This window comes from Carettochelys insculpta, chromosome 11, assembly GCF_033958435.1.
Source record: "Carettochelys insculpta isolate YL-2023 chromosome 11, ASM3395843v1, whole genome shotgun sequence".
Classification (NCBI taxonomy): Eukaryota; Metazoa; Chordata; order Testudines; family Carettochelyidae; genus Carettochelys; species Carettochelys insculpta.
In genome coordinates this window covers 19,586,948-19,605,405 of record NC_134147.1, presented here as the reverse complement: position 1 = coordinate 19,605,405, position 18,458 = coordinate 19,586,948, and the positions used below count along the sequence as shown (strand labels likewise).

The 18,458-nt window shown below is 61.2% G+C and overlaps 2 protein-coding genes across 7 annotated transcripts in view; both read right to left on the bottom strand.

Annotated features, from left to right (window-relative positions):
* Window positions 1–2,756: 2,756 nt before the first annotated feature.
* VEGFB (vascular endothelial growth factor B) lies at window positions 2,757–11,568 on the bottom strand. Of its 6 annotated transcripts, XM_075005669.1 has the most exons (9): window positions 7,646–8,204; window positions 6,660–6,692; window positions 6,392–6,434; window positions 5,899–6,095; window positions 5,394–5,467; window positions 5,006–5,038; window positions 4,377–4,457; window positions 3,775–3,900; window positions 2,757–3,396 (listed from the first exon to the last, which is right to left on the bottom strand). In XM_075005669.1, exons 1-9 carry the CDS (start codon window positions 7,715–7,717, stop codon window positions 3,375–3,377), a joined length of 681 nt encoding a protein of 226 aa, XP_074861770.1. In that variant the 5' UTR covers window positions 7,718–8,204; the 3' UTR covers window positions 2,757–3,374. The 6 variants fall into 6 exon arrangements, with proteins under 6 accessions (XP_074861770.1, XP_074861773.1, XP_074861771.1 ...); XM_075005672.1 differs by lacking the exons at window positions 6,660–6,692; window positions 7,646–8,204 and adding an exon at window positions 11,453–11,568; XM_075005670.1 differs by lacking the exon at window positions 6,660–6,692 and having other exon boundaries at window positions 7,646–8,165.
* A 305-nt stretch (window positions 11,569–11,873) lies between these two features.
* Window positions 11,874–18,458, bottom strand: part of DNAJC4 (DnaJ heat shock protein family (Hsp40) member C4) — a 67,007-nt gene continuing 60,422 nt past the window's right edge. The window contains exons 6-7 of the mRNA XM_075005668.1: window positions 13,771–13,857; window positions 11,874–12,019 (exon numbers count right to left, since the gene is read on the bottom strand). Coding sequence (XP_074861769.1) covers window positions 11,917–12,019; window positions 13,771–13,857 — 190 coding nt within the window. The 3' untranslated portion in view covers window positions 11,874–11,916. The remainder of the gene's footprint in view (window positions 12,020–13,770; window positions 13,858–18,458) is intronic.

Here is an 18,458-nt window from a genome sequence, read left to right as displayed (position 1 = left end):
TCTCGGGGAGGCTTCCTGGGGAGCCAGTCAAGCCCCCCACACGACTCTCCAAATATTGACTCTCCTCAGGCCTGTGGCAGGGACCAAAGTGCAGCCAGAATGGAAATCAGCGGGGCTGGAGCTGGGGGCAGGGCCGGGGGAGAGGGGGCAGTGCCCTGACAGACCAACCCCTCCCAGAGCCCTGGCTAGAACCCAGGAGTCCTGGCTCGCCAACCACTAAACTCCCCTCCTCTCGCAGACTCGGGTTGAAACGCAGGTGCCCAGGCCACTCAGGGGGTGTGGTGTTACCTTGCTAGCTGCTCTCTTGCGCCTGGGATCCCGGGGGAAGGGGCGGGGTGGCGGGGGGATGTTTATGTCTCAGGTTGTACCTAGTGCCTCTGGGGTCAAAGTCGCCCCTTCACCCCTCCCCCTGCCATTTCCTGGAGCTTCTGGGTGGGGGCAAAGTCTGGAGGCCGCAGGGGCAGGCCAAACAAGCAGGTGCAGCCAAACAAGCAGCCCTGCCTCCCCTTGCGCTCTGCAGCTGCCTCATGCCTTCCCCTTCTGCCCTGGGCGCCTGCCATCCTGGCTGCACTGCCCCCTGCTTGGCAGCGGCACCCCTCCAGCTGGTGTGAGACCTGGCACCCAGGCCCTGGCCCTTGCCCTGGGAGCCGGCATTCAGGCTGCACAGCCGCTTGTGGCAGTGCCCACCTGCTGAGGACCCCTGGCCTTGGGAGCCCAGCTCCTCCTGCAACCCCTGCAGCCTATGGCCCCACTTCCCAGCCTACCAGTTAACATGCCCCAGAGCAGGCGGCTACAGCTGGGGCCTGATAAGGGACTGGCAGCGAGCACTCAGCTACAGGCCCTCTGCCAGGCTCCATATCGGCCAGAGGCCTTGCCCCAGCTCCCCCAGGCTCCCAGAGGCCATGGCCTGCGGGGGATGGCGGAGGCTTGCCCTCGGATGCCCTCCTCCTTCCCGACCATTGAATCCTGGGAGCTGTTCCAGCTGGAATCGAGAGCTCAGAGCCGCAGTGCGGGGTTGGGTGGTTCGCGCAGGGGACCCGGGAGTCAGAACACCTCAATTCCACCCCTAGCTCTGAGTGAGACTTTGGCCCATCCTGCCCCCGGCTGGGTCCCTCCGTTTCCTCTGGGCCAGGCTGTAGTAATCAGGCCTAGTCCCATATCTCATGGAAACAGGAGCCATTTCAGCCCTTAGAGAAGCTCGGGTGCAGATGAGCCAGGCTGAGCGAGTGCCGCATACGGGGGAGGACAGGCCGAGGTGGCACAGGCAGAGCTGCGAACCTGGTCTGACTCCTAGCCCCCCACCCCCCATCATTGCTCTAATCACTAGGCCTCACTCCCCTCCCAGAGCCAGAACAGAGCCTGGGAGTGGCTCTCCATTGCATTCGCCCACCTGCGGGCACATGACGCCTCCTGATCCCTGCCCCTCCTCCGGGAGCCGAGGAAGGCGGCTCGTGGGCCCAAGCTGAGAGGGGAGCAGTGGAGCTGGGCTCGTCCCTCAGCTGCCCTGTGTCCCTGTGTTACATGTGGCTTCCCTAGGCCGGGGCTGGCCCTGCCTTCTCCCAGGGCTACAGCCTGATCCTGGCATGCAGCACGGCTCTGGGGGCAGTGCCAGGGCTGGGAACCAGAGTGACACTCCACATGCGTCCGAGGGAGGGGGCAGAGCCACGCAGGGAATCCACCACATAGTTCCTCCACCCAGTCCTGTGGTGGGTCTCAGTCCTGACCTACAGCCCCCCACCAGCCCGGCCATGGGCTCCCCCAGCCACCTTCACAGTGCCCCTCAGTCCTGACCTACAGCCCCCCACCAGCCTGGCCATGGGCTCCCCCAGCCACCTTCACAGTGCCCCTCAGTCCTGACCTACAGCCCCCCACCAGCCCGGTCATGGGCTCCCCCAGCCACCTTCACAGTGCCCCTCAGTCCTGACCTACAGCCCCCCACCAGCCTGGCCATGGGCTCCCCCAGCCACCTTCCCAGTGCCCCTCAGTCCTGACCTACAGCCCCCCACCAGCCTGGCCATGGGCTCCCCCAGCCACCTTCACAGTGCCCCTCAGTCCTGACCTACAGCCCCCCACCAGCCTGGCCATGGGCTCCCCCAGCCACCTTCACAGTGCCCCTCAGTCCTAACCTACAGCCCCCCACCAGCCCGGCCATGGGCTCCCCCAGCCACCTTCACAGTGCCCCTCAGTCCTGACCTACAGCCCCCCACCAGCCTGGCCATGGGCTCCCCCAGCCACCTTCACAGTGCCCCTCAGTCCTGACCTATAGCCTCCCGCCAGCCCAGCCCACCTGTTTTTCCTGCAGCCCCACAGAGAACACCAGAGGCCTCCCTTGCTTTTCTGCACTTATGTTCCCAACGTGTTCCAAGAGATGGCAATTGTATGGACCAGAATCCCCCGCCCTGCGACGACCTCGGGCCTGGGGCACCGGGGGGTCTTTGCCAAAAGATCGCTCATCTGGGCTGAGGAGCAGCCGCCTCCAGGACGGGGTGGTAATTTTTCCATACACACGGAGCACGGAGGAGCCCCCAGCCCTGGGGACAGAGCTGGAGGGCGTAACAGCAGCCGCGCTTTTTGGAGCACACATAAAGATGCCAGCTGCAGTAATCCCGAAGGATGCCCCCCGCTGCCCCACCCCAGGGGCCTCTGTGGTGAAGCCCCCTCCCCTCAACAGAAGCCCTGGTGAGCGCTGAGAGTGGGACAGGCTCCCTGGCCCCGGCGGGGTCTGCTGGGTGGTACACGCACAGCTCTGCCGGCCCTCCTGTCTCATCCATTTAATAGCTCGCTAGCCGGATACCCACAAGTGGGCACGTACAGCAGCACGACATGCCCAGGAGGGTGCTGGAGCTGGTGTCCAGTCTGCCCTCGGCGCCGGCAGGGAGACGGGCTTTGGTCCGGGGATGGAGAGGAGGGGGAGGGCGAGTATTAAATTAGAGAGGTTTGGGGACGAGCCGGGCAGTGACGGGGGCGATGTGGGACTTTAAATAACGATGAGGGAATCTGGCCAGCAGAGCTGGGCTGGCCTCAGGGGGCGCTGGTGGAATCTGGGGGCCCGAGTCCTGGAGGTGCCCCGAGGTCCGGCTCCCTTCGTCCTGGAGCGGCACCATGATTCAGCTGCCCCAGTCCACAAGAGGTGGTGCAACACACAGCCCCTCTTGAGAGGTCCTGGCCAGGCAGTGTGCACGGGGCTCTGGCCTCCCAGGTGGTCCTGGGAGCCCTCTCCTCAGGTCCATTCCCCAGTGGCCTTGCCCATCTTCCTTGGGCTCCTCTCCAGCAGGGGCGCTCAGGGCCCCAGTCTTGTCCTGGTCCTAATGCAAAGCTAGACTTCAGGGGTGGGGGGAACAGACTGGTCCCAGGTCACCTCCACCCCCATCAGATCATCTGCGCAGCTTCTCACACCTGGGGGAGAGAACAGAGCGGCTCAGGGCAGGGTCAGCCAGCAACCCCCGGGGCCCAGAAGCACCTCCCTCAGCCTGAAGCCTGATGGGAGGTGTCGGTTTGGGGGCTTCTGCCCTGCAGCATTGGTAGGGGAGGGTCTGGCTGGTTCTGAGGGGAATTCAGGGCCTTTCTCCAGCCCATGGGGGTCTCTCTGTCTGCCTGCGGGGGTCACGGCTGCCTCTGGCCCATGAGGAGATGTTGCTGGGGCTCTGCCTGGTCCCTGAAGGAGTTTGGTTGGGTCTCTGGTCCAGGGGGACCTCAAGGGGTCTGCCTGGCCCATGAGAGCTTCTGAGGGTGTCTCCGGCCTGGAGGGAGGTTGGGGCAGTCAGGGGGTCTCACCTGCATGAGTGCTCATTGAGCTCCAAGCCCCGCTCCCGGCAGTGCTGGGGCCTGCGACGGCAGCGGCACCGGCACGTCTGGGGATCCTGGCGTCTCCGTTTGTCTGGGCAGGGGGGGCACGAGGGCCTGCGGGGTGTAAATATCCAAATGATCTCAGCCCCCGGGGGTGTGGTGCTGGGACCCCCCCCCACTCTCACCTCCCCATTACGGAGTCTCCTTTTCCTGTCCCCCGAGAACCTCTGGGGATCCCTGCTCTGCCTGCCCTATAACCAGGGGCCTTTGGCCACCCTTTAGGGTGAATAGAGAACTCCCCCTTCTACCCCAGTTCAAGGGGGTCACCGGCATAGGAGGGGGGAACCCCTAGCTCTCCTGGTGCTGGAGGGGCCATGACACTGCTGGGGTGGGCAGTCCACCGCTGCTTTGATCCCCTATGCAGGGAGTGGGGGGTACAGGGCTACCCCAGTTAGACGTGAACCTCCATATGGTGTGGGGAGCACTGACCCCCGGCTCACCCCAAGTCGTTGCCCCCAGTGCAAGCAGAGTTAGTAAGGAAGTGGGGGGCATGCAGGGACGGGAGGCTGTGGGACGGGCCTTGGACATACAGCTGGGGGGAGTCCCGTTCAGGGGGTCTCTTCCTTTTGGGTTTGCATCCCATGCTGTTTGTCCCCCTGGGCCACTCAGGCCTGTGGAGAGAGTCAGAACTGAGCTCCACTCTCAGCCAGCAGGGGGCGCTGTGGGGAGTGGAGTCAGACCGCCAGCTGTAGGGGGGAGCTCTGGTCTGTGCCAGCCCCAGCCTCAGCCAGCAGGGGGCGCTGTGGGGAGTGGAGTTGCAGCGCCAGTTGTTGGGGTAGCTCTGGTCTGTGCCAGCCCCAGCCTCAGCCAGCAGGGGGCGCTGTGGGGAGTGGAGTCGGAGCGCCAGCTGTAAGGGGAGCTCTGGTCTGTGCCAGCCCCAGCCTCAGCCAGCAGGGGGCGCTGTGGGGAGTGGAGTCGGAGCGCCAGCTGTAAGGGGAGCTCTGGTCTGTGCCAGCCCCAGCCTCAGCCAGCAGGGGGCGCTGTGGGGAGTGGAGTCGGAGCACCAGTTGTTGGGGTAGCTCTGGTCTGTGCCAGCCCCAGCCTCAGCCAGCAGGGGGCGCTGTGGGGAGTGGAGTCGGAGCGCCAGCTGTAAGGGGAGCTCTGGTCTGTGCCAGCCCCAGCCTCACCCAGCAGGGGCGCAGGGAGTCAGGGTCCTTACCTCTCTGGATGGATGTTGCTATTTGTCTTTGGTCTGCAAAAGAGAAGAGGTGATGCCAGGTGAATGGGGAAAAGAGGGTCTGCTGAGAACTGGCCCCCCAAGGGGATCAATCCACGCTGGGCAGAGCAATGCCATGGGCGTGAAAGCGCTACCCTCTGAAATGTGGGGGGTGTAGTGTCCAGGACAAGAGACCTCAGCAATCACCCCAGGAACCAGGGGGCTCAGAGCCCCACATGTGTCTCTATGGGGCCGCCTGCCTGAGGTGGGGTCACAGGCTGCAGTGGGGTGCTCAGGCTTTGGCTGAGCTTGAAGCCAGAGGTCACAAGCTGGGGGGGAGACTGAGCCCTGTGGGACCCCCCACAATGCCCCCCCTACAGCACCCCCTCACCTGCACTCGCAGGCGCTGTGCTCCACGAAGGCCAGCTGGCCCAGGTGGCTGTGCGGGTAGCGGGTTTTCATCACCTGGGGGGCAGAGAGGAGGTGAGGGAGGGAGGCATCAAGTGCCAAGGGATCAGGGGTGATGCCAAAGCCCAACTCCCCAGCTTACCCCTCCCTCAGCCCCCCTCTCCTATGGTGGTCCCCCTCGCCCCCCCAGCTCCTCCACTCCCCAGCCTCCAATCACCAGCTCCTCCCACCTCTACATTTCACCCCCCAGCATTCCCTTCCTACCTGGTGCCCAGCCCCCGCCTGCCCCTGGCCTCCCCACTTCCCAGTGCCTGGCTCCCAGCCTGCCCATGGCATTTCCCTATCCCTGATGCCCAGCTCCCTCCCCAATGCATTGCCTGTCCCACAGTGCCTGGCTGCCCCCCCAACAGCTGTCTGCCCACCCATGGCATTTCCCTATGCCTAGCACCTGGCTCTTAACCCCTCTCCCCTGGCCTCCCTCCCATTACCTCCATCACCACCACATGCATGCGGGTGGGCACGCACCGCAGCCCCTCGTCGGCACAGCACCCGGCGCAGCGCCGCAGGGGCACGCAGGAGGGTGCCAGCAGGTGCTCCACCTCGGTCGGGTGCTCCTCGCTCACAGGCACCAGCATCTCCTTTGGCTGGCAGAAGCTGCGGTTATAAACCTCCATCCACTGCATCACTGGCCGGGGGGCAGAAGGAGCTGGTGTGAGGGGTCAGGTGCCCTGGCAATGCCAAGGCACACCATCTCCCCCAGGGTGCCCACTGACACCCTCCCAGACACAGCAATGCAGCCAGCTCTGGGGGGGAGCATGAGGGCTGATTCCTTCTCCTGGTACTGAGACGTGACCACCTCTGGGGTGAGGTGTGTGTAGCCCCAATGACCCCCCACACGTGCCCACTCAGCACTGCTACTTCAAAGCTGTCCCCCTGCCTCATGGCAGCAGCCCCCCAACTGCCCCCTTACCCATCTCTTACCTTCCCCCGGCGGGTGGGTGCCCTGCGTCTGGGGCTGTGGTGTCTGGAAAGGCCAAGCGGGAGGCAATCAGGCTCAGCAGCCCAGAAGGGGGGAGGGAGGGCGGGGGGGAGCGGACACTGCCTCCCGAGGCCTTTTTAAGCCCCCCACCTGTCAAGCTCTGGGGGAGCCCCCAGCCACTCCCCCTTCCTCCCACTTCATTACACCTCAGCCTCAGGGACTCCCCCCTCCTTTCTGTCACCCCTCCCATGCCCAGAGGGGGTCACTGACCTGCAGGCAGTCAGGCTGTACACCCAAGAGACCCTACAATAACAAACCGGCAGTTGGGGAAGGAGCTGGGACACCTCCCCCTGGGGTATGGGGAGGCTCAGGAGCAGTGGAACAATCCTGTGCTGGATGATGCCTAGCCACTGTCCTGTCCTGCCATAGGTGACCCCCACCCCACAACCTCACAGGGGTCATTGGCAGCAGGAATAGAACCCAGTTGTCCTGGCTCTCAGCCCTTCCCCACGGTGCTCAGGTGTGGGGAGGGGCATGGTGGGACAGGGATGCTTGGAGCTGCAGCTCCCTAAGTCAGGGTAGCAGGGGCTGAGCACTGGGGGTGGATCCTGGCAGGAACAGGAGGGGTTGGGGAGATCCCCCTAAGAGGGGTATCCTGGGCGGGCAGGAGGCTTGTCTTTGGTCCTATCCCAGACACTGGCTTGGTGCCCCCACCCCCAAGCTACCCATCCCCAGCCGGCAGGTTGGCTCCAGCCACCCTCTCGCCAGGCCCTGATCATGCTGGGATATGTCCCACTAGCACCGGGGGAGTGGGTTAGGTCCTGTCTGCAGTGCAGCTCCTTCCCTGGCCAGTTCCAACAGTGCCCACTGCCAGCTCCCATAGTGCCCACTGCCGGCTCCCCAGTGCCAGCTCCCCGCAGTACCCACTGCCAGTTCCCCCCAGTGCTCACTGCCAGCTCCCCACTGCCAGCTCCCAGTGCCCACTGCCAGTTCCCCAGTGCCAGCTCCCCACAGTACCCACTGCCAACTCCCCGGTGCCCACTGCCAGCTCCCAGTGCCCACTGACAGCTCCCCAGTGCCAGCTCCCTGCAGTACCCACTGCCAACTCCCCAGTGCCCACTGCCAGTTCCCCCCAGTGCCCACTGCCAGCTCCCCCCAGTGCTCACTGCCAGCTCCCCCAGTGGCCCGTGTCTAGCTCCCCCAGCAACACCTGGCTCCCCCCAGTGCCCGGCTCCCCGCTCCCCGCAGGCTCCTACCTTGGCCGCGCAGCCGAGCAGCTGCAGGGCTGCCGCCAGCAGGAGGTGCAGCGCCTCCCGGGGGGCTCTCATGGTGCCGAGCCGGCGCGCGGGGATCCCCTAGCGCTGGTGCCCGGCCCGCCTGGCAGGCGGCTGCCCCCTCCCCGCGGCAGCGCCCGCAGGCCGGGGCACGGGCATGGTCCCTCGGGCGGGGGGGCGGGGGAGCTGCGAGGCGCGGAGCCCGCGGTCCCGGCTGGGGCGCCCGGAGGCAGCGCAGGGGCCCCGCTCCGCAGCCCGGGCACTGCAAGGATCGGGCCCCGCCCGGGGGCGGCGGCTACAGGTGCATCCGAGCCCCCGGGGGCAGCGCGCCGCAGCAGCGAGCGGCTCGGAGTGAGCCCGGCGGCGGCGGGCGGCGCGGGAGAGGGAGCGGGGCTGGCTCCGGGGAGTGAGTGACGGCCCGGCCCGGCCCAGCCCGGCCCCGGGGGAGGCGGCAGCAGCGGGGGGGGGGGGGCGGCACAGGGCGGAGCAGCAGAGGGGGGCCGGGCGCGGAGGGGGGAGGAGGGCACCTGGCAGCCCCCCGGAGAGCCCTTGGGGAGACAGCGGGGCCGTGGGTGGGGACGGGGCAGACGTGGAGGGGTGGGGGGCGCGTTGGTGGAGCTGGATGTAAGGAGGGAGGGTACATGGGGCCAGAGGGAAGGGGAGAGGGTGGATGTGAAGGAAAGGGAGGGGGAGGGGTTGGGATGGATGGGAGGGGAGGGGAGGGGAGGGGGTGGGGCAGGGGATTGGGAGGGATGTGAGGGGGGTGGGGGAGGGATGGATGTGAGGGGAAGGGGTGGGGCAGGGGATTGGGAGGGATGTGAGGGGGGGGTGGGGGAGGGATGGAGGTGAGGGGAAGGGGTGGGGCAGGGGTTTGGGAGGGATGTGAGGGGTGGGGTGGATGTGAGGGAAGGGGACAGGGAAGGATGGGGATGGATGCATGGACAGAGGGGAATGGGGTGGATATAAGGGCAACAGGGGACTGGTGTGTGGGGGTGGAGGACTGAGCAGTTGCTGAGCTGGGGCCCACGTGCCCATGCCCAGGGCTATGCAGGGGGCAGCTCGGGGTGCTGGGTTGGCAAATGCTGGTGGACCCACCTGGGAACACTCCCCCTGGTTGTCAGTAGCAGGTGCAGAAGCACCTGGCCATAGGGAACTTGCTCAGGGACTCATCCCACCTAGCTGAGGCTCACTGAAAGCTCCACCCCGGCCAGCGGAGCAGGAGTTGAACTGGGCAGCGAGGTGTCCCTACGCCAGCCACGAGGGAAACCAGCACATGCTGCTGGGACCTGGTTCATGGGGGTGGGAGGGAGGGGGCAGCTCAGGAATCTGACCTGGGGTAAGTGAGGGGCAGCCTGGGATGGGTTAGACGAGTTTCCATGCCCCACTCCCACGGGATGGACTTGCCAGGATTGGAGGAGGGGAAGGGGACCTGGAAAGTGCCATCAGTGCCTCTCCCTCCTCAGGCTCTGGCCCCTGGCACCACCAATGCTGAACAACCCAGCTGCACACCTATAGGGGAAGCTGATCTGATGCCGGCTCCAGCCTAGGCAGGGGGCTGGACAGGGGGCCAGGAATGGGCACTTACTGTACCCAGGAGGAGCTAATTCCCTGCTAATTCCTAGATCTCGGCTGGGCACTGCTGCGGGGAAGCTGACAGCACCGCAACCCCTAGCTGGGCACTGCTGCGGGGAAGCTGACAGCACCGCAACCCCTAGCTGGGCACTGCTGCGGGGAAGCTGACAGCACTGCAATCCCTGGCTGGGCACTGCTGCGGGGAAGCTGACAGCACCGCAACCCCTAGCTGGGCACTGCTGCGGGGAAGCTGACAGCACCGCAACCCCTAGCTGGGCACTGCTGCGGGGAAGCTGACAGCACCGCAACCCCTAGCTGGGCACTGCTGCGGGGAAGCTGACAGCACCGCAACCCCTGGCTGGGCACTGCTGCAGGGAAGCTGACAGCACTGCAACCCCAAGCTGGGCACTGCTGCGGGGAAGCTGACAGCACCGCAACCCCTAGCTGGGCACTGCTGCGGGGAAGCTGACAGCACCGCAACCCCTAGCTGGGCACTGCTGCGGGGAAGCTGACAGCACTGCAATCCCTGGCTGGGCACTGCTGCGGGGAAGCTGACGACACTGCAATCCCTGGCTGGGCACTGCTGCGGGGAAGCTGACGACACTGCAATCCCTAGCTGGGCACTGCTGCGTGGAAGCTGACAGCACTGCAACCCCTAGCTGGGCACTGCTGCAGGGAAGCTGACAGCACCGCAACCCCTAGCTGGGCACTGCTGCGGGGAAGCTGACAGCACTGCAACCCCTGGCTGGGCACTGCTGCAGGGAAGCTGACAGCACTGCAACCCCAAGCTGGGCACTGCTGCGGGGAAGCTGACAGCACTGCAACCCCAAGCTGGGCACTGCTGTGGGGAAGCTGACAGCACCGCAACCCCTAGCTGGGCACTGCTGCAGGGAAGCTAACAGCACTGCAACCCCTAGCTGGGCACTGCTGCGGGGAAGCTGACAGCACTGCAATCCCTAGCTGGGCACTGCTGCGGGGAAGCTGACAGCACTGCAATCCCTGGCTGGGCACTGATGCGGGGAAGCTGACGACACTGCAATCCCTAGCTGGGCACTGCTGCGTGGAAGCTGATGACACTGCAACCCCTAGCTGGGCACTGCTGCGTGGAAGCTGACAGCACTGCAACCCCTAGCTGGGCACTGCTGCGTGGAAGCTGATGACACTGCAACCCCTAGCTGGGCACTGCTGCGTGGAAGCTGACAGCACTGCAATCCCTGGCTGGGCACTGCTGCGGGGAAGCTGACGACACTGTAATCCCTGGCTGGGCACTGCTGCGGGGAAGCTGACGACACTGCAATCCCTGGCTGGGCACTGTAGAAGCTCATGGCACTGGGGTGGTAGAGGGGCTCTACTGAGGGGAAGTTCACAGTGCCAAGGGGCTCTCCCTCCCCCCAGGGAGCTCCACACAGCAGCCTACTCCCAGCAGGCACAGAGGGGGCTGTGGAAGGGGAGGCTGTGACGCGGGCTGGGGATTAGCGGTACATGCTGCAATGGGAACTATGCGTGAAATGCCAGGGTTAATCCTTCACATGCAGGCCCCAGAGCCACATTCCCCATCTGCTGTTGCCCAGCATGGGGGTTGGGGGGGTTGTCCCCCCAAACCATCCCTCCCTTTGCATGCACTTTGCACAGGGACTGGGGTGTGTGTCGTGCTGCAACTGGGGCACTGGAAAGAGCAAGGAGAGGCGATGGGGCGCGTGGCTGGACGGACACACTAAGCAGCAGCCACAGTGATGGGGGAAAGCCGGGGGCTGTGTGTGGCCAGAGGCAGGGAGGGCTGCACTGGGGATGGATGGCTGTAAGAACACACAGCAGGGTGAAGTAGGGAACTCAGGGATGCATGGGAGCCCGGGGGCACTCTGAAAGCTGCTGTCCCATCACTGGGGCTCTGGGCTGCCCTGGGGGTTGGCTGTTTCCCAGCAAGGGGAGAGCAGAGTGTGGAACCATTGCTACTCCAGTGCTAAATGGGGTGGCTCACCTGCCCCCAGATGCTGGTGTCTCCACCCTACCCAGTACAGCTCCCACCTGGCAGTATGTTATTTAGGGTGTACATGGCCATCAAGCCCAGGGATGACCTCTTCAGTGGGAGGGTGCGGTTCTAGGCATCGCTGGGCCTCGTCACCCACTCCGATGTGGGGAGTCAGCCCAGAGCTCTGGCTGTGGAGAGGCCTGGCCAAGCCTCTGCTGGGGGGCGGGGCTCTCACCCAAATTTCTGACCTCCATCCTGGCGGCATTGGCCTCTCCGGTCTCTGCTCCTTCTGCCAGTGGGGGCTGGACATGTGCCACAATCTCCGTAACCCGGTGAATGCTCTGCCCCAAACGGCAGGGATGGCGTGCTGGGCAGGCGGTGCAGCCAGGAAGCTCTCAGGACCAGAATCCCCCTGGATGCCACCACAGAAGCGTGAAGAAGCACTGGGATCCTGGGTGGTTCAGAGCTCCTACTTCCCCAGGGAAGGGTGCTGGGGACAGCAGAGGGTCCCAGGGCTCATCTCTGCTCCGAGTCCCAGACCGTTCCCATGTGCCCTCCCCAGAGCGGTGGCGGGAGCCATGCAGGAAGCCTGACGGCGCTGGCCCACGGACAGTGATTTATTGAAGGGCCGGAGAACTGTGTGTGCGACATGTTGCCCATACGATGTTTGTGGCACCCAGTCCCCTGTCCACCCCAGGGTCTGCAGCGCCTGTCACTTCTGCCTGCCGTCCCCGCTGTGCCGGATGCGGTAGCGCTGCATGAACTCGGCGTGTTTCTGGCGCAGGATCTCCTGCTGCTTCTGGAAGCCATTGGCCCTGTGGGAGGAGGCAAAGGGGCCAGGTCACACTGGGCCAGGGGTCAGAGATGCTCAGCATCACGCAATAACATACAAGTGCACATACTCAAACATTACACGTTAAGGCAGGCTCAGGCAGCACTCACGTGTGGGGATGTGCAGGCACTAGGATGCTAACACGCTAGCTCCCAGGACGCAAGTGTGAACGCACTACTGCCTGGGGACACATGCTCTAACACAGTATCCTGGAACTTTGCCTTGCAACAATGCCTGATGCCAGCTTTGTCCACGTATCTATTCTGGAAATACCATCACTGCACCTAACCAGGTTAGTCACAGAATCACGGGCACATTCTCATGTTCCTCAACTAACATCATATATCCCACCACGTGCCAGCAATGCCCAGATGCTTTGTACATTGGCCAGCCTTCAAACTCTCTTAGACAAAGAGTTAATGGGCACAAAACAGACATAAAAACACCCCTGATCCCCAAACCTGTCAGCCAGCATTTTCATGGAGTGGGCCATTCTGTTAATGACTTAAAAGTTTGCATTTTACTGAAGAGGAATTTTCACAACAGTCTTGAAAGAGAGGCCACTGAACTCTCTCTCATATTTAAATTCCACACATTAACACGTGGTTTGAACCGGCATGTGAATTTTCTGGGTCATGATAGGGGCTCTTTTGCATACTTGGCTTAATCTAATTCTTGACTCCCCCCTCCCTTCTGCCCCCCTGCTCTCTGATTTGCTCACCTTGATCATTTTTTTCTGATTTGTCAACCTTGATTACTTTTTTGGTTCTTCGTGCCTTAAATATTGAGTCTGTTCTGGTCTGGCTATGGGCTGAAGAAGTGGGTCTGTCCCACGAAAGCTCATCCCCTAATAAATTATTTTGTTAGTCTTTAAAGGGCTACTTGACTGCTTTTTTGTTTCGATAGTACATAGACTAGCACGGCTATCTCCGTTACTAGTAACGTGCTAGTGCATGAAGCACACACTGGCGTGCTAACGCATGGGGGCACAAGCTAGTGGAGAGATATACATATGAGTGTTCATTCCCACTAACACATGCTCCAGGGCTCTAACACATCAGTTGAAATGCCCCAGGGCACACGCACACTCCATCCAGGCTCGTGCACAAGCGCACTAGGGTATCTGTGCCTCTTCTAGCCCACACAGACACTCGCACACTAGTAAACTGGGTGTTGGCCACTAACACACGTTCATCCACTCTCTGCAATCTGCGCCTGAACACATGCACACATGCATGCCTTCCCACTGCTGATGGCTCCTGGCCAGTGGCTCAGCCCTCCCCTTGTGATGGCTGGGGAACATGTTGGGCAGCAGGGAGGGGACTGGGGGCCCAGCATGCAGTGAATGGAGGGAGAGATTCCTCCCCAGAGGCTGGTGGGTGCTGGCAAGGGGTAAGCTGGTGGGAGGGATCCCCTGAAGCTAGGGGGCAGCCTGGGGCGAAGAGAGGGGAGGGTTTTCCAGAGGGCAGAGGACCCCCATGTAGGGTAAAGGGATTCCTCCGAGGATGAGGGGCAGTATGGGGTAAACTGGGAGGAAGACCTCCTGAAAGTCAGGGGGCAACATAGGGGGAAGGCCCCCAGAGAACAGGGGCTCCCAGTGCAGAGGGGGCCCGGCAGCAGCACTTTACACTGCTGGGGATCGCCAAACATGGGCTAAAGTCTCTGGGAGCAGAGACCCTTGTCCGCAGGGTGTGGGAAGGGGACGTGAGGTAGGGCTGAGGGAGCTATACAAACCTGGCCCGCTCCTTGGATTCATTGTAGATGCTGGTAATGAGCTTGTCCTTCTTGTCCATGAAGCTGTTGTGCACCTCCTCCAGCTTCCTGCAGAGAAGAGGGGTGTGGGTTACTCATCTCGGCCTGCACCCATCTGAACGAGGGCTGGAGGGATGGATGTGTGGGGATGGGGAGTCTGAAGCACGTCTGGGGATGGAGGGATAGATTTGTCTGAGTCTTGGTGCGTGGTTTGTGTCTCTGCAGACTGAGCGTCTGTCTGATCAGTTCTCTGCCTCTCTTCGGCACCCTCTCTGGCTTTTCAACATCGCTTTCACACTGCACGCCCCAGGGCTGGATACGTCTTTCCACGATGGGTCCCAGCAACGCCATCGATCACCTCCCTGCTCCTACTCACTACTCTCCTGTTTACGCAGCCTTCTGGCTACAGCAGCACATCTGGAGCTCATGTTCAGCTGGTGGCCCAGGAGGACGAAACTGCTGCTTACTTGTGTTGTGACTGTGGTTCTTGGAGATGCGATGCGGATGTGTACTCCACAGGGGTACGCACTGGAGCTGGAGAACTTTGAGCAGCCATGCCTACAGGGAGTGCTTGCACTCCAGTGTTGTAAGCCCTCCTCTGGCTGTATAAGGCTCTGCCACCCTGATCCTCCTCAGCTCCTTCACGTTGACTGTCAGGAGCAGAGGGTTCAAGGCAGAGGGGACAGAGGGTGGGCTGTGGAACACACATCTGCATCACATCTGGAACAGTCACAACAAAGATACTTAATCATGTGTTCTTCTTGGAGAAGGTGCCACCATGTCGTCCAAGCAGATGACCCTCAAACAACACTTGCAGGAGGTGGGGCTGGGACTGTGTCATAAACAAGGGGAGCAGAACTGCTTTCCTAAAGCTCGTATCTCCTCTGGGTGCTGTGGTAATGACACACTGATTTGCAGGCACAGGTACAGACGACCAAGGGGCAGCCCTTCAGGTGACCCGCACTGAAATGTCACTGCACGCCACCATCCCAGCCTGCGCTCTGGTTGAATGAGCTCGGCGGTGGCCGTATGTTGTCCTGATACAGGATGTTGTCCCCTAGAGATCACTTGCGAAGTGACCGCCTGCCCCTTCTGTCTGCATACAATACAAACAGGTGAGGTAAACTCCGGAAAGAGTTAGTCTGTCCAGGCAAAATGCTAGACGTTGCCTGACATCTGTGGGAAGATGCTGCTCTGCCACGGTTTAAAGGGACATAAACACAGGGAACTACACCACCTGCTTCAAATGAAATTGAGAAACCTTGTTCGACAAAACCTTAGGGTGCGCACAGCAGGTCATTGTCTTTGGAGGACTGTGTAAGAAGACTCTCCCCGCAAAGGCTGCAGATTTTACACTCTCTTTGCACATGCTATTGCCTTCAGGAAGAACGCAGGGTTTGGACATACAAGAGAAAAGATGATGGTGCCAGAGGCATGAATGGATATCCCATTGGTGCCACTAACACCATATTAAGGTCCTGCAAAGGAAATGGTTCTCTCAATGGTGAGCAGAGACAAAGGAGCTTTTCAAGAACCTAGTTACCATGGTATTAGAAAATACCAGCCTCCCATGGCTGGATGGATGAAAGGCCGAAATCACAGCCAGATGCACCCTCAATGAGCTAAGTAGAAGACCTGACAACTAAAGACATAACAAATACTCCAAGATGTCCTGTATACCAGCAGCCTCTGGCTGAGCTCTGCAGGCCAACAATCACATCAAAAACTACTTCCATTTGGCCACTTACGGCACTGGTGGCCCAGAAGCTCCAGCCAGAAGCTCCTGTTCTAACTGTGCACAAAGTGAGGACCTCAGTACCGACACTGCTCCAAGGACAGTCTCTGGTCTCCATCAAGCAGTGAAGACTGGGAGAAGTCGCCCACCATGGATCCTGAGGAGTCCCTGGTGTCCAGTGACAGCAGACAACGTTAGACTCATCCGTAGCCCAATGAGAAAGCAGGCGTGAGAGATATGTGGCACACAGCCCCAGTGCTGGGGAAGGGATCGGTCCTGAGGGCACCACACAGACTGATGGAGAAAGCAGGATCTGCTGACAAAACAATACTGACGCTGAGGAGTGCTGCAGTGCTCCGTGGAGTTGTGCTTGGTTGGCACCAGCCTCAACTCTGCAGTCTGCGATACAGAAGGACCAGGCTGCTGGGTCTGTGGACATTGTGTTTCTGCCACATGACCAGACAGCACCAACATCCAGGTAGGCCCTGGCTGTGGCAAAGGACTGGATGAGAGGAGCCCAGAACAGACAGGGAGAGTAAACCTGCTGCCCCCTGGTATGCCAGCAACACGAAGAGGGTCTGTGCTGGGGTTGATGTTGGCACCAGACTTAGGAGATGCCTCTGGGGTGGAACCAGCTTTAATGCTACTGACTTGGTGGTCTCAGCAGGAGATTGGAGAGTGATCTGATGGATCTGCTCCACCCCACGTGCCGGAAGCAGCAGAGTTAATATGTTCTGGTTTTTAAAGGAGGAGGAAGAATCTCCACAAACCCTGGGATTGTCCCTATCAGCTTTCTGGGATTATTCCTCTGCACCACTCAAGAGGGCAAATGGCTCCTCCTTGGGGAGACACCAGCACTGGAATGTGGTGTGGTCTCCTTCACCATCATCACACGTGGGCCTTGATGCTAAAACAGGCCTCCTGGCCTGCTCGAGGAGCGGCTGCTTCAGATACAAGTCACAAGCTAGCGGGGTTCTTCTGATAATCAGCTGACAAAAGAGCACTCTCCGGTGTGTGTCCCTTGCCTAATCACAACAAGCACCTTGTGCGGGGATCACCGTTGGGAATCATCCCTCTGTCCCTACCACGGATGGAGTTGAGACCCTGATGAGGGCACCCACAGGACAGTAAGTAGTGTAACTTTCACGTAACTAATACAATGTAGGATACTCCTAACTCACAGCTATACACCTAAAGAGAAAACGAACAGACACATAAGCTAGAAAACATCCAGTGATAAGCACACAGTACTGCAACGCCAGCCACGGGCTCTGAGAAGGATCTGGGGGGGCCTCAGGGCAGCAGAACCTCATACAACCAGACTCAGGCCCTCAACCACAAGGTATGAACGCTGCCCCATGGGTTCTGCTAAGCAAAACTCTCCAGCTCTGGTGCGCTTGGTGCACGCACACCTGTGTGAAACACATGGCTGCATCAACTTGAGGAGGAACCTAACTTCCGTCCATTGGTTCCCAACAGGCCTAAGTCTGCTGAGTGGAAGAGCTGGAGCTCCTGTCTGTGAAGGAACTTACACAGCATCACGCAGGGGCCTCTTGGTCGTTGTGCGGAGATGCTGAAGGATGGAGTTCAGGACAGTGTGTCCCACTGTGACCCAGGTGTGTTACGAGGGCAGTGCCACACGGAATCTTGTTTAAGAGACTCCTTGCCCCGTCACAGGACACTTCGGAGAGTTTATAGCCTAAAAGGGGGTGGAGGGAGGGGGAAGGGGCTGAGTCCCAACTCCTGAGTTCCATTCCTGGCTCTGGAGCAATGGGACCCTGGCCTCAGTCTGGGTCTACGCAGCAACTGGCACAATGGGGCCCTGACCTCAAATGGGGTCTGAACAGCACCTGCCACAATGGGCCTCTGCAACGTCTTGGTGCCTCCCCCGTGCCCCCGCCTTTGGCTGTTTAGACTGTGAGATGTCTGGAGCAGGGACTGTCTACGGTGTGTCTGGGCAATACCCAGCCTAGCAGGGCGCTGATCTCCCGTTAGCTCCTGACACAAGAAGTGCCTGATTTCAGCTGGGGCCTTCGAGTGTGAGCCTCCTTTTCGCCCTCTGGTAATTCCCTCTGCATCACAGTACTTACAGCAGGGACGCACTGTGCCAGGCGCTGTTCAGACCCCAGTCGAGACCAGGGCCCCACTGTGCCAGTTGCTGCACAGACTCAGGCTAAGACCCAACTCCCACTGTGGCAGGCGCGGTTGAGCTGCAGTGATGGACAGCCCCTGTCCTCTGGAACTCACCGTCCAAACGAAGGAAAGATCATTGTCCCCGTTCTACAGACGTGGAAACTGTGGCTCAGAGGTGGGAAGTGACCAGCCCAAGGTTACCCAGGAGTCAGTGGCAGAGAAGGAAGGGAACCCCAGTTCTGCTCCTTATCTGCAGGACTGTGCCGCTCCCATTTGACAGAGCCGGGTTTTGCCAGACCCATTCCAATGAGCCATTTGAAGGCTTGTCACAGCCCTGTGGTACCCGGACACAACTCCTGCCAGTTCCCTTCCTGCGCCACCCCCGCTCCTGCTCACTTGGCATGCACAGCATGTCCCAGAGCCCTGCACAGAGGCTGGGGGATTGTATCAAGCCTGCACGTCACTGCGCTGATTGCTGGGTGAGTTCCCACAGCAGGGAAAGGCTGAGGGGTCCCCTGCCTTGTGTGCCATTTCCCTAACAAATGGACCCAGATCTTGTTCGCTGGGCGCACGGAATCACAGGGAAATAGGGGTGGGGGATGCTCCAGCTGCTGATCATGCAGCTCCTTCCCTGGCTCTCCTGCAAACACCCGGGGCTCTGTCCCTTGGTGCTGGAAGTGCATTCAGCCCTCACCTCCATCACCCGTGGGAGTCCAGGCTCCAGAATGAGAGGATCAGACTAGAGCAAGCCTGGCAAAGCTGCTGCAGGGATCAGTCCTGCCTGAAGCTCTCGGGCAGTGAG

Bases quoted from the DNA above. Each gene is read 5' to 3' on its own strand.
- VEGFB (XM_075005669.1), bottom strand. From the start codon at position 7,717: ATGAGAGCCCCCCGGGAGGCGCTGCACCTCCTGCTGGCGGCAGCCCTG. The intron at 6,693-7,645 runs GTAGGAGCCTGC...TTGTTATTGTAG, and splicing joins TGCTCGGCTGCGCGGCCAAG to GGTCTCTTGGGTGTACAGCC. The intron at 3,397-3,774 runs GTGAGACCCCCT...TCTCTCCCCCAG, and splicing joins CTCAATGAGCACTCATGCAG to GTGTGAGAAGCTGCGCAGAT.